At 36.1% G+C, this 14,786-nt stretch overlaps 2 protein-coding genes and 1 long non-coding RNA gene across 17 annotated transcripts; all 3 read left to right on the top strand.

Annotated features, from left to right (window-relative positions):
• Window positions 1–305: 305 nt before the first annotated feature.
• Window positions 306–2,989, top strand: LOC106402433. Of its 14 annotated transcripts, none has more exons than XR_007317287.1 (8): window positions 319–481; window positions 556–686; window positions 1,081–1,251; window positions 1,328–1,424; window positions 1,492–2,169; window positions 2,291–2,386; window positions 2,478–2,662; window positions 2,743–2,989. It is a non-coding gene; the product is annotated as an uncharacterized LOC106402433 (long non-coding RNA). The 14 variants fall into 14 exon arrangements; XR_007317284.1 differs by having other exon boundaries at window positions 320–481; window positions 1,492–1,569; window positions 1,726–2,386; XR_007317285.1 differs by having other exon boundaries at window positions 327–686; window positions 1,492–1,569; window positions 1,726–2,169.
• A 5,878-nt stretch (window positions 2,990–8,867) lies between these two features.
• On the top strand, window positions 8,868–11,430 carry LOC106369386 (probable serine/threonine-protein kinase At1g01540). The gene is made up of 7 exons (XM_013809547.2): window positions 8,868–9,618; window positions 9,889–9,993; window positions 10,100–10,222; window positions 10,305–10,475; window positions 10,560–10,689; window positions 10,786–10,995; window positions 11,078–11,430. Exons 1-7 carry the CDS (start codon window positions 9,071–9,073, stop codon window positions 11,180–11,182), a joined length of 1,392 nt encoding a protein of 463 aa, XP_013665001.2. The 5' UTR covers window positions 8,868–9,070; the 3' UTR covers window positions 11,183–11,430.
• A 1,137-nt stretch (window positions 11,431–12,567) lies between these two features.
• Window positions 12,568–14,597, top strand: LOC106370869 (protein BPS1, chloroplastic). Of its 2 annotated transcripts, none has more exons than XM_013810860.3 (3): window positions 12,568–12,765; window positions 12,902–12,958; window positions 13,380–14,597. In XM_013810860.3, exon 3 carries the CDS (start codon window positions 13,396–13,398, stop codon window positions 14,446–14,448), a length of 1,053 nt encoding a protein of 350 aa, XP_013666314.2. In that variant the 5' UTR covers window positions 12,568–12,765; window positions 12,902–12,958; window positions 13,380–13,395; the 3' UTR covers window positions 14,449–14,597. The 2 variants fall into 2 exon arrangements, with proteins under 2 accessions (XP_013666314.2, XP_048599266.1); XM_048743309.1 differs by having other exon boundaries at window positions 12,575–12,758; window positions 12,900–12,958.
• The last annotated feature ends 189 nt before the right edge of the window (window positions 14,598–14,786 follow it).

The raw sequence follows: 14,786 nt of genomic DNA, 5'->3' as shown, positions 1-14,786 counted from the left end.
CAAAATTACAAAAACATATTTAAATAGTAAAAAATATGTTAATTAAACGTGTTAAAGTTTAAAAACAAATTTTAATTATGACATGTATCTTAACATTTATATAAATATATATCATAACCTAAATATAAATGATTTAACAATTTAAATTAGAAAAAATAAAAAATCCCGGACGTAGCCCGGGTTAATCCCTAGTCTTTATATATAAAGTAGTGTTTCTTTCTCTCCTAGAGTGGCCACATAGGATGCCACGTAGATAATTCGTTTTATGTTGTAGCGACACGTGTCCCAAGAGAAAAACTCATCGTTTCAATTATGTGTTTTCACGTGATTCAGCCCGAAGATAGAGAGACAGCCGCAAGATTTTCTAGGGTTTGCTGTTCTTCCGCAATTAAAACAATCTTCTCTTTCGATCTCTGATACAGCTATGAGTTTCGATATCTTCAATCCACATGAGAATTGCTTTGTGAATCTTCGACCTGAGGTTATGTCTTCTTCCTTTCTTTCCTTCCCCTTCTGACCTTCGCCTTCTTCATGACTGTCCACGTTTGTTTCTAGGGTTCATCGTCCTCTACAGCAAGCTCTGATACGGTCAACCAACAATGGAGGGGAAAAGGTTGTGTGAGATGAGTGTTAGTGAGGAATCTCTGCATCGATCTCGGTTAATGTCAGATTCATTGCTCAACATGGTCACTCTCTATTCTCTGATTCTGCTTCTGCTTCTGCTTCATATACCTTTAAAAAATCGTTGATTCAAATCGGATTGGTGCATAATCTTTCATATTAAATAGAAATACTTAGTATCTGATTGCCTGGTTTGGATATTGAGTTCTGAATTTTGGAAACCTTATGTAATTGGAATTGCAGCTCCTTCTTCATGTTCTGTATGTTGCTTGCATTCTCAGTACTTTTGTTATTTTTCAACCACCAGCACACCATTGTTGTGTTTGAGAGAGTTAGTAAGTGTAATACGTGTCCTAGATTTAATTGCCGCTGCATATGCTATTACTAGCTCTTTCTTCATATTCTTTCTCTTGCTAGAATTCTCTTTACATTCTAACTATTGTTTATGTTATAACATAGAAAGTTCAGATCTTGGATTGTTCGGGACCAACAACCAGCGTAACTGCTCTGTATCTATGGCAGAGAGATTTTAATGTTCAACCTCTAAACATGTTCTTGACTCCTTTAGCCATCTCTACCTCAATGTGTGCGTTGTCTTCTGAGAGGCGGTGTATCTGCGGATATAAAAAGGTATATTTTCATCCTCTCAAAACCATCTTCTATATCTCTCTTAGTATACTTATAGTATTTTTTCTCCGATTTGAAGGCTGGCAGTTGTTTGTGCGGCTGCTCAGATTTGTGAAACGAGTGAAACTGAAGCAGATTGATCTCTTAGTTCCAGTGACATAAGAAACTTTCTCCGTGTAAGAAAACTCCAAAACTATTTGTTACAGAAGCCTTATGTTAATATCTTGAAAACATGTGTAACAGGTCATCATCTTTACTGCAAGAGGGTGGCGCATATCATAGATTCAATCACTATGCTTACCTTGACATGTCTTGGTCTCCGTAAGTCACTAATCTGTATCTTTTGAAATGTTATTAAGTTTTGAAAGTCGAGCTGTTGTATAACTCCCACAAGCTCATCATCTTCCACCAAATGTTTCTCAACTGTCAACTACTGTATTAACTCTAATGATCTTTTCTAATCATATTCTCTTCCAGTTTCTTCAATTTATGGGATGCAGATCATTGTTTACACGTTAGTATAAACTTTGAAACGTTCTTTATGCGCTTTCATAAGTAAGAACTATCTGAATCTTTTCCTCTTCAGCAGCCATGTGATTTGTGGATGAATTTTGGTGACTGTTACATTCATCTTGAGCGGAACACTCCTTCTGTTACAAAATTATGTCTCATGACAGTTCATTAGCTTCTTCTTTCATTGAAAAAATTTAATGTGCTTCTTTGAGCATTAGTGCAACTACAGACACATATGTAGCCCGGAGTGTATCAGTAGAGAAAACCGCAAGCAACACGGCTCTAGACGAGATCTTGCCTTGCATATACAATTCTACAGCTCAAGCAATTTTGATACGTAGCAAAGAGTTGACGGATCAGCTCGTGGAGCTCATTAGTTGTACCATTGTTCATGAGATGGTTAATTAGGTTGGCTAACAAGAACTGTTACGCCGTTGATTTGATGTTGATCTGTATATAACGATCATGTATCACAGTTTCCCTAAAACGTTGGTTGACTAAGGATGGTGATTATTTATAATGTACCAAGGTCCAACATACCAGGAGTTTGTTAATATTTGCTTAGGAGATGGTCTATGAGAAGTGGCCAGGTCATGGGGTTGATGGGGAGAAATCAGCTGTCCAGGTTGATGATTCTTACTTAAGTTTATGACTGGTGTAGAGTTACAGGTATTGTTGCTACTAATGTTAATGTTAATCCTAAAAATTGGTTGCAGGTATATAGTCATGTCCAAGAATTGGTAAATCTGCTCCTGTCTATCATCATTGGTGATGGAGAAAAATTGAAGCATCAACACCACTACAAAGGAAGCAGAGTCAGCAGAAGCCGAAGCAAAAGCAGCTCAAGCTTACGCTGAGAAGCTTCAAAGACACTCTGAGAGGACGAAACCTCTGCAAAATGGTAAACACATTCTCCTTATATCACATAACACAATAAAGGAAATACCTTTTCATAGTCGTATTGAAACTCTGATATAACAGATGGTTTGTATGAGAGGTGACATAGGAGGAAGAAGAATGTGTTGCAGGTGAAGAAGATGAATGTGTTGGAGGTGAACAGAGAGAGAAGCGTAGAAGTAGTGTCTGTTGTTGATTCTCTACTTGGAAACTCTTTTTAATTGTAAACAGTAATCTCAAATGCTAACACTCTTTCTATCTGTAACAAATAATTCTTTAGCTGGAGAATTTTTACAGATTAAAAATGTGTTATATATTGTGAAATTGGAAAGATACGTGGGCAAGTTTTAATGTTATAGCATGTATAAAAAATTTGTTTTATAGTCTGAGAAAGAAATTGATGGAGCCATTAACAAATCACTCTTCGTTATTGTTTTCTAATGTTCTGTTATTTAATTCATGCCTGAAACATTTTTGCACCAAAAGCTATTTTCACTATTATGTAACCTAAAGCGGGTTAAGTCGTGACCAAATATTTTTTTCACATCAAATATTTTTTCTTACAAAAAGATATTTTTCTCTTTATATCAAAAATGAATATTGATACATTATTTTGTAGTAAACTATATCTCAAAGTTTTTAACCAATAGCATCTCGAAAAGACAATTTTTTTTTAAAGTTTACATTTTACCAATAAACAATGTATTGAAAATGAAAAAATATATATTTTTTGAAATAATGTATATTTTTTTGTTTGCAACGGAAAAGTATATATCTATAACATTAAACCAAAAAATAAAAATAAAAATGTCTAAAATTAAAAAATATGTCAAGAATTCGACAGTCTTTAAACTAAAATCAAAAACTAATATAAAAAAATTACATAATATGAACAAGATACACAATATAATGTAATTTGACAAAAATAATAAAAACAAAATAAAATAAACATATAAAAAGACTTACACCATTAAGATGAACCTTATAAAAGCATCTTAACAATCCTATTATTAAATTTGGTTTTTGCAATAAAATTTGGGGCTCAATATGATAATATCAAATAATTTCAACCAAAAGGATGTAAAAACGAAGAAATGATATAACTGTTTACACATAATATATAATCATATTCTTAAAAATATAAAAATATAAAATTAAAACTGTTGTTAGATTGCAATATATTTTTTTATGTTTATATTTTAAAAAATGATATAGTAAATAGTAATATTTGCATAGAAGTTTTAGTGTATTTTACTCATACAACAGTTAGAAAAGTTGTTTTATTTACTTTTTTTTTATGAAATTTGTTATATGAATAAGATATACTCCATCCGTATCACTTTAAGTGGTGTTTAAAGGAAAAAAATTTTTTTTAAAATAATTGATGTTCTCATTATTCTAGATAAAATTTAATATCATTTAAACTTTGTGACTAATTGCAAAATACTGATTTTTTTTATTGGTTGAATTAATTTTATTTAATGATATTTTATGTAACCAAGATAAATTGTATAGAAGTTTGTATTTTTTTGATCCAAGTGCAAAAACCTTAAAAATTACTTAAAGTGATACAGAGGGAGTATAATTTGGGTTTACTTAAAATAGTGAGTATCTATATTAGCTTTACCTATTACAATTGCAATAAAATATATTATAAACATTAAATAACAATAAGAAAATTAATAAACAAAACAATTTGACATAAATAGTATATATAACAAACTAGAATATATATATAAGCATAAATAAATTTTGATGTATCGATTTTTATAGAAGATATAATTCGTGTAAATTTTATTTTATGTTAAGTTGGGTGTGAGTATGATTATGTTGTCTACACCAAATTCTAATTATATAAATAAAAATGATCGATTCTTAATATTTTTGCTGTTTTGGTTTAGAGTTGTAAAATTTTGTAGTGTTTTACGTATTATAATATGTAAATACATAAAGCAATCGAAATTATTCAAAAGAGAGTGAGTTTTAGTTTTCAAATACCATTGTATCTATTTTTTGTCAGCGTTTATAAAATAGTGGAGAAAGAGGTTTTAATTTAGAGGAACTCTTTGTCGAAGTTATTATAGTTGTTTTGGATAATGTTAGTAATTGCTATTATTAACAACCGTTGTTGTTTTTTTGGCATTAAAAAACTATTGACTAAATCACTTTCATTGCAGGAACAGCAGCCAATCTGATATCCAACCCTTATGAGATTATACGAAGACATCATTTTCAGAAATACAAATACTAATAGTTTGAGACTCTTGACTCTGTTTTTATTTTAAATTCCATCAACAGACGGCTCTGGCTTATCTTACAATTCTACATTTCCCGTTCTCATGGAAAACATCCTATTAAAACTGACATATTATTCTAATAATTGGTTTCACATACAGAGTCCCTAATATGTATTTAATGTGTTCCAATGGTTCATTATAGCCATGGAATATATCATATTACCTTATTTACAAAGCAAATAAAATAAATATATTTCAAATAAATCAACACAACTGGTGCGTGACATAACCTCATAAAATATAATCCATACAACATAAACTAATCAAACATACTTATAAACGGAAAAATTTAAACTAATATTAAAAAAAACAAAAAATAGATTGTACATCCGTAATATTGTTAAGTGGAAATAGTCATTCGTATATTCCGATGGAAAGAAATATATATATTAATAAAAATTAAAAAGGTGCCCAACATGTCGAGATACGATACTTTAGTATTATTATGTTTGGTTTACATGAATAATAATTAACAGACCTAATAATAAATTTTACTCATATATTTACTTAATCTATAATTACAAGTTAGTTTCTTCGCTCACGAGATTCTTTAGATTCATCCAACTCCAAAAAATTACCAAAAATGATGTGATTGCACCATGAAAAAATAAATAAATCAAAACTACTTATCAATATAGCATGGTATATTTAGTCTTCAAATACAATAATACGTACATAATTTAACTAATATGTATATTTTTAAATATAACAATTTATATTAAATATTTAATCTAACTATTCACATTATTTTTAAATTATCATCCCGCCCGTAGGGCGGGCCGACCCTAGTACATAATAATAGAAAGATAACAAGTTTAAGGAAAATGAAAGACGGTTTCCTTTTCTCTCTAAGCCGCCTCTCTCTCTCTCTCTAGGGTTGGGCCGTCCTTCTCTCTCTACGGGCTGGTTACATACCGGGCCTGGTTATGGCAATCCACTCCATGATTTATAACACTCCCCCTTGGATGCCATAACCTTACAGGATTTGTAGTACGCTTCATGTTGCCTCATTAAAACGTTATCAGGAAAACCCAGTGAGACAAAACCATGATGAAGGAAAAAGAGTACAACACGCACTACTCCCTCTGATGTGAACCTCAGTGTAGATTCACTATTCTACGCATCTTGGTGCGTGATGTATCCTGTATGTAGGATGGGGAATTCGGCCAGTTTCATCACTAAGCCGTAACTAGACCACTTCGACCTCTTAGGTCGTTTCTCATGTCTTTTAACATCGAGTGTCCCGGTAAAGCATGTGTGCTAAGCAATGTGAACCACATTGTCCTCGGAGATCACTATTGGGTCTTTGCAAATCGTGTTTGCTCATGTCCATAGTCTGGACGTGATTGTCTATTCTTAACTCTTTATTTATGGACAATGTACTAAACATGGTTATCATTCGACCATGTTCCAATATGGCCGATCCATGTCCAGGTCATAGACCTTGTCTATACATGTCCACTGCTTGTCTCATGACCTCTATTGCTGTGGATTATATCACACACTGAAATATATAATTAGGTCATAGATCTCGGCTCTCGCAAACTAATGGACTACAATACATTTGTATCCGGTTGATCCTTTGTCTCAACTGGCCCGTGATCAAGAAGAAGGGCCAAACGCCTTTTAGAAATAAAAGTCGGACGTGTCTAGAAGAGCCAGACGTTGTTTTGCTGAAGAGTCGGACGCCTTTAGATGGACAGGGCCAGACGTCCTTAGACGGACAGAGCCGGACGCTTATAGTCTGAGGGCTGAACGTCTTTAGTAGAAGGGGCCGGACGCTTCTAGCTGAAAGGCCGAACGCCTTTAAGCCGATGGGCCGGACGTCTTTAGCCGGACACCCATACTAACCTCTTTTAGGTTTAAACACAAGGGATTTCAAATTCTTGTATATGGACTGTTATTGGATTGTCTTTCATACAACTCCAAGATCATGTCGTGATCAATTTCCTTTACATACTATATGCAGCTGCTTTTCAGTCCATGAATCAGCTTAGGAACAAAGCTGTTCTTTCATTCTATCCAGTGATCCATATGCTGCTTACTACATCTTTATTGTATCTAATTCTTTCTTATGACCAGACTATTTTCAATTTCGAAAATCTGTAGCAACATCCACCACATAGGAGTTCATCTCCTTATAATCTGTTCCTTTGATCTCTATGAGTACCTTGTGTAACAAGCTATGATCTAATGCTGTTATTAGGAAGACATGAACACTCTAGACCACGTGATCATGTGCCTTCTCTCACGGTTTCTTTATCTCACAAGATCCATCTATTTCACTGGTTTATCAGATGGCGTTTCTGTATATGTACATGGCCAATACGCTCATCTCTCCTTTAGATACTTTGAACCTCCACGTTTATCTTTCTAATATTTATGATATTGTATGAGTACTCATTCGTGGGTTCTCTGATCCTCGTTTATGTTCAAGTGCTATTCTCTTTATACGAGTAAATCTTTTATGTGTGTGTCGACACTTTCATGTGGTTCCGTTATGTTCCAGACATGATTTGATCATTTTGAAATTTCATTATCCAGGACCTTTGTTACCTAGCAGCTTGGCGTCCCAAGCCACTTGGTTTGGTACCTTAGATGTGTAGCTGCGCAACCTTTTCTCAATGTCTGTATGTTTTCTCTTATAATCTCGGATCTATCATTCTATGCACCTTTTCTTTTCTATCCAAGATTCCTTTATCTTATGGAACACTTGGTTTATCCGAGATGTGTTTTTTTATGTTTCACGCTATTGTTATAAATGAATTAACCCTACTAAACAAAACATCACAAAGAATAACTGAATAAAATGGGCTGTGTACAAAAGGGTTTTGTTAGCGATCTTTGGGCATGTGATCAGCCTCATGATTGTAATACTCTGTATGTTTAGATTCTCTGCCTCCTATTGCTGGTAAAAACAAAAACTAATAATGCATCCACTCTTCGCATGTATAAGAACATGGTCTTCATATTAAATCAGAAGAAAGAGAAACAAGTACAGCCAATCCAGGGTAGTTAGTTTTATGGGTTCAACCTAGTACAAGCCACAATTAGTTTGAATTAGAGCACAATTATGAAACACATAAGGGAACTATTCGAACCAATTCATATGGGCCATAGCCCATTTTCCATGAGATGAAGGATTTAACAATTGTTTGGGAGATAGGAGCCGGTCTATAATTGTTTTCTTCCTCTTATGACAGCTTTCGTTTAATTCTATTTGCGGAAATCACTACCAGTCACTCTCTCATATGATAGATTGCGCCTACTTACCAACATAATTCATGATTTTAGTCAATGTATATGATAATTGTGCTATATAAAAAGCTAAGGTAATGACATGTTAAAATATTAACTTATTATGTAATCTGTAACATTGCCTGGTTGGTATGAAATGAATAATTGAATATGATAGAGCGATAATGGGTTTTGTCTTTATAGCCCCACCCTTTTTAGGAGGCAACCTAAAATATTCGAGGCCACACCAAAAAGTTATTCTCTCTCAATTCATTGCTAAATAAATTTAAGAGCAAACCGAACTTTTGGTACTTTTTTCTAACAAAAAGTGTTTATTTATTCACTTAAATACGTGTTACAAGAGGATATATCCATATCTAAAACACAAACAAATTATGTTAAACAACAAATAAGCAAATGTTAGGGTCCAGATTGAGTGAAAAGAAGAAATGAAAAGAGTTAATAATAACTCCGCCAAAGAATGAATACTGCACTGAACCGTACCACACCATGACACACTAACGGCTATCTATCGCGTCGTCATTGATTGATGCATTTACCCCCAAACCAAAAGCGTTCCTCCAGCACATCAACAACAACGTCTGCTTACTCGAGAAGGGTAACAACGTCATTTGAATAAAATCACTCTCACCGTCAGACCATAGATATTATTATTACATGGAGACAGAAACTCAAAAGGACAGCTCATCCCACAGACACAAGTTCACTGGAAACCCCTCTTCTTTAAATTCCATTTCCTTTCATTTAATTTAATTAATCTCTTCTGTTCTTTTTCCTAGATTCCGTGATTTCGATTCAACCAACACTCGATGCGGTGACAATTATAGATTTGTTTTTGCGAAGAAACAGGAAACGAGATGTCGGTGTTCGACGCTGCTATCGTCAACACGGAGCTTTCGAAACCGACGTCGATCTTCGGTCTCCGGCTATGGGTCGTCATCGGAATCCTACTCGGATCCCTAATCGTCATCGCCCTCTTCCTCCTCTCCCTCTGCCTCACCTCCCGCCGCAAAAACCGCAAACCGCGAGCCGACTTCGCCTCCGCCGCCGTGGCAACGCCGCCGATTTCGAAGGAGATTAAGGAGATCGTTCCGGCGCCGGCGGAGATCCAGGTGGACATAGGGAAGATGGAGCACAGAGTGGTGTTCTCGGATCGAGTGTCGAGCGGGGAGAGCAGAGGAACGGCGAGTGCGAGCGAGACGGCGTCGTATTCGGGGAGCGGGAACGTGGGGCCGGAGGTGTCGCATCTGGGATGGGGGAGGTGGTATACTCTGAGGGAGCTCGAGGCGGCCACGAATGGGCTGTGTGAGGAGAATGTGATCGGAGAAGGCGGTTACGGGATAGTGTATCGTGGGGTGTTAACCGACGGTACTAAAGTCGCCGTCAAGAACTTGCTTAATAACAGGTAAACAAATTGATCCATTACTCATTTCTAGATTTATGTGTAGAGCCCGAGGGAGATGAGTGACAGCGATCAGAGTCAATTCACTGCCGTGCGTATGATTGTGGTCCTTGAAAGTTGTTGTTTTTGTTATTGAATTCATCATATGTATAGATGATGATGTCATGCGTCACATGTGGTTTTGATGACTAATAAGTAAATACTATGCTTTTGGATTTAGATCTCTCTATATCAAGTATAAGATTTGTAAGTGTTTCTTATAATAATTTACAGGGGGCAGGCAGAGAAGGAATTCAAAGTAGAAGTGGAAGTGATTGGGCGTGTACGGCACAAGAATCTCGTTCGGCTCTTAGGTTATTGCGTTGAAGGTGCTTACAGGTAAATGTTGATGCTGCTCATTCATTTATTCCTATTTTTAAAATAAAAAGAATTGGGAAGAAAGCAATGTTGTGATCTAATATGTGGGAGTTCTGTCTGCTTACAGGATGCTGGTGTATGACTTTGTGGATAATGGCAATTTGGAGCAATGGATTCACGGTGATGTTGGTGATGTGAGTCCTCTAACGTGGGATATTCGTATGAACATTATACTCGGGATGGCTAAAGGGTAAGTTAAATAGATTCGTCTTGCAGTCAGCTATGTTTGTAGTTTATCTTTGTAAGAGTGTGGTGTATATATACTTATGTAGATTGGCGTATCTACACGAGGGTCTTGAACCAAAAGTGGTACATCGGGATATAAAATCGGGGAATATATTGCTTGATCGCCAATGGAATGCTAAGGTTTCGGATTTTGGACTTGCTAAGCTCTTGGGTTCCGACAGCAGTTATGTGACAACCCGTGTCATGGGAACCTTCGGGTAAACTCTCTCTCCCCTGAATCATCATGCTATAAAAGCCTTTATAAATCTGAATCTTTAGGAAATAACTTGTCACTTGTTCAGTTATGTAGCGCCGGAATATGCATGCACCGGAATGTTAAACGAGAAGAGTGACATCTACAGCTTTGGAATATTAATCATGGAGATCATCACTGGTAGAAACCCTGTTGATTATAGTCGCCCTCAAGGAGAAGTATGTGTGTTTGTGGATTCTTACACCCTCCTTGTTTCTATTCACTCTATGTTTTTCTTATACATGTTTTTTTCTCTTTGTGTGTGTGGTTTACAGACGAATCTAGTGGACTGGCTGAAAACAATGGTAGGAAACCGAAGACCAGAAGAAGTAGTTGATCCCAAAATAGCGGAACCACCATCATCGAAGGCGCTTAAACGAGTGTTGCTAGTTGCTTTGCGTTGTGTGGATCCAGATGCAAACAAGAGACCTAAAATGGGACATATCATTCATATGCTTGAAGCTGAAGACTCACTCTATCGCGATGTAAGCCATTTTTTTTGTCTTTATTATATTTTTTATGAGTTAAAATAATTGTCTAATGGTGAGACGATGTTTTTTTTTGCAGGAACGCCGAACAACGAGGGACCATGGAAACAGAGATAAGCAAGAGACAGCGGCTACTGAAAGCGGGGAGAGCGGTTCGCGGCATCACCAGCAAAAGCTAAGATGAACAAAAGGATCATCATTTTAAGTGACTTTGCTTCTCACACACGACCAATTCCCACTTCAATTGATTCTTATTATTATTAGTTTTGTGTCACATTCACATACATAAATATTTTTCATTCTTTGGCTCTTGAGTTACGTCTAATTAACCTTTTTGTTTTTCCTTTTTGTAATATTTTGTCAACGTTCACATATCACATGTCATATATATATATAAAAATTGGAGTATAAAATGTAATTGTTTTGGACCAACATCGACGCTATGTGCGTGCCGTTGCATAACACGATTGGTGGATGGATCAAAACTTATCGCTTTAAGAACCGGTATGGGTGCCCACAGGATGCTTTAAGCTCGCGTGATTGTGTTTCTAAACAATTTAAGTATTGTCGTGTGTATGACCCCACTAGATTATGGACCTAATGTATATGCGACTATGATCTTTAAAATTTCCAAGTTGCAGTAATTTTAAATAGATTAAAATTTTATAATGAAATTGGATGACTAGCTTGTGAACACAAGATAAGAGCACAGTCGTCACCCGAGCGACGACTGGAGTCTCTTCACGTGTAGGAGAAAAACTAAGAGGTAGACGACATACAATTTGATAAAGGGTGAAAGAAAATATCAAATATGAAACTGTAAAATTTCCATAAGTCATTCCATTTTCTGATACTTTGATATTTCTTAAAGAAAACTAAAGTCATCCTAACAAAGCTTTTTGTATTGAGTATAAAAAAGATTAAAATGCATGTATTGCGTACACAAACGTCAAAAACTCAAAATGATATGTATACATGCACCTTTTAAATGTTGTTTGATGACAAAACAACATATAAAAATAGTCATTTTCATTAACCAACATTTTCTTTTTATATTGTAAGTTATTGTCTGTTTTTCCAAGGCTCTTATTAGTAGTACAATTCTAAGAATCATTAGACCAAATTTTCATAGAAGGCCTTTGGGAATGTCATTTACAAAAACTATTCTCCCATGATTAATTGTGCAACAAAAAATAAAAAAAAATTGATTATAAGGGTATTTAGCTGACTAATCCATGATTAGAAAATGTTATTCTAAAACAAAAATAATGAGATGATTTATTAGTTTGAAGAAAATAATAGACCACAAAAGGTAGCCTAATGGAGTGATTGGCATTGACAAGGGAAGAATGATCAGCCGTTGGATGAGGAGAGGGAAGAATATTAATCAGCTGGCTAGAATTGACTTTTCTTGTTTTGTATAGTAACGCAACAAGTAGGCAACTAGACAATGTGCGTTCCTACTTCCTAATAAAATAAAAATAAAAATAAAAATAAAAATAAGAAACACGTACACGCCTTCTTCATTCATCTGTGGTTTAAAAAGTGGTTTTGTCACAGACCCGTAACCGAAACATAATCCCACTTCCTCTCTCTGTCGTCTACCAAATCAACGTCAAACCTAATTAACATTTTGTTCTTTGATAAACTGAAGAAACACGGCAAGCTGCTTGTGGTTTTAGTCATAAAAGACCAACCCCCCTTTCTTATCTTTCCTCGAAATTTCTCTGACCGCCCCTCCTCCACTTATTGTTTTTTTTTCTTTCGGTAAGAAGCACACCGACCGTTGATCTTGTCTTGTCTTAATTTGCTTTTAATTACTTTTTTTTGTTTCTCTCTCTCTGATATTTCTGCTTTTATTTTCCATCTCTGATTTATTATCCTATCTATCTCTATTGCACAGAAACTTGTATCAGGCGAATCCCAGTTTCATTCTTCTTCCAAGGATCTATCACTTTATGTAAGTCTCGATTACTCTTTCCTCTGCATAGTTTGTCTATGATTCGTTTTCTCCTTTTTAATGATAATCGTGTGTTAGATTTGATCTATTTCCTGTGTGAATTTTCGATATGGAATTCAGATCTGTAAGATACAGACATGATGATGAATTTTTATTCGTGTATATTAGAGACATAGCTATTCCCTTTCTTGTAGGGGGGGTTGACTCACTCTTGGATCTATGGATCTGTCAGATACATAAAAGATCTGTAAAGGCTTTAATCTAACAACTGGTTTTGGTGTATGATGAAAGAAGATCATAAAGATAAAAACTTTCACAGAGAAATTGCAATTAACAATTTTCTTGATTTTTTTTTCATGGATTTCAATATTTATTTTATGTTTATGATATATGATCGTTGCTGGTCTCCTTTGTTTTTCAGTATCAACTTTAAAAAAATGGCACGTCCACAAGACCCTCCACGCGGTTTCTTCCCTTTTGGAAACCCTTTCAAGAACCTATCTTCCAAGAACCCAGTACTCTCCTCTAACCTTCTCTCCCTCTTGAACACTTTCGAGACCAACTTAGCTTCTTCCATTACAAAGCTTGTCCCCAAGGAAAAGTCCCAGATCCTCACCCTTTCATGGATGAGTCAAGCGATGGCATCTCTTTGCCAGACCCACAACGCTATCAAGACTCTTATAACCGATCTAGAGCTTCCTGTCTCAGATTGGGAGGACAAGTGGGTCGACATCTACCTAGACATCAGCGTCAAGCTCCTCGACCTCTGCAACGCCTTCAGCTCGGAGCTAAGCCGCCTCAACCAAGGCCATCTCTTCCTCCAGTTTGCTCTGCATAACTTGGGGACCAACGCTCCTCAGAATCTGCCGAAAGCTCAATCCTCCCTCGACGCCTGGAAGCAGCACATCGTTTCCAAGAACCCGAGGTTGGAGAGCTGTCACGCGATCCTGACCAGCCTTGTTCAGACCTTGAATCTCCCCAAGGTGAAGAACTCTGCCAAAGGCAAAGTCCTGATGCGAGCTTTGTACGGTGTAAAGGTCAAGACTCTGTACATCTCTGGTGTCTTCGCTGCTGCCTTCTCAGGCTCATCGCAGAACCTTCTTTACGTTACGGTCTCAAACGAGCTTCCGTGGGCACCTTCCTTCATGGATATGCAGAACACGATGAACTCAGAGATGAAGAGCATATTCTTATCAGACGGTTTAACCGTTATGAAAGAGCTCGAGGCTGTTGATTCAGGTGTTAAGAACCTTGCCCCTGCGATCCAACAAGGGTCTATAGATTCCATTTCGCTGCAGCCGTTGAAGGACTCGGTCACGGAGTTGACGAGTGGGATAGACCTTGTTTCCAAGGAGGTGGATTGCTTCTTCAAGATTCTGTTATCGGGGAGGGACACTTTGCTGGAGAACCTCAGGTCGATGGGAGCACCAACAACGGTGCTGACGACGTCACCAAAAAAGGCTGCCGGAAAAAAGCAGAGAGGATTCTGATAAACTGCTGTTGTGTTGTGAATAGATGGTATTGTAAGTGTTCCATCTTGGTCGTCGTGAATGTATTATTATTAGGTGCTTGTGGTATTGTGGTCGTTTGTATGAGACGCAGTGAAACTAATATATGTATAAGAAAAAGTTTTAATCAACTTATCTATAAAGCTCTATAATAATGTGCTAAAAGTTGTTTAGATTGATACCACTATTAACAAGATCGTACGTCTAACAGTTACCCCTCAGAACCGCCAATTTTGTTGATGAAGCCGAATCTTGTAGATTAAATAAGCACATATATATTCTTAATTCGATATTGCAATTTTTTTTATTTTTTTAGTGAG

The sequence above is a fragment of the Brassica napus genome, chromosome A10 (genome assembly GCF_020379485.1).
Source record: "Brassica napus cultivar Da-Ae chromosome A10, Da-Ae, whole genome shotgun sequence".
Taxonomy (NCBI): Eukaryota; Viridiplantae; Streptophyta; class Magnoliopsida; order Brassicales; family Brassicaceae; genus Brassica; species Brassica napus.
This window is presented reverse-complemented; position numbering and strand designations above follow the sequence as displayed.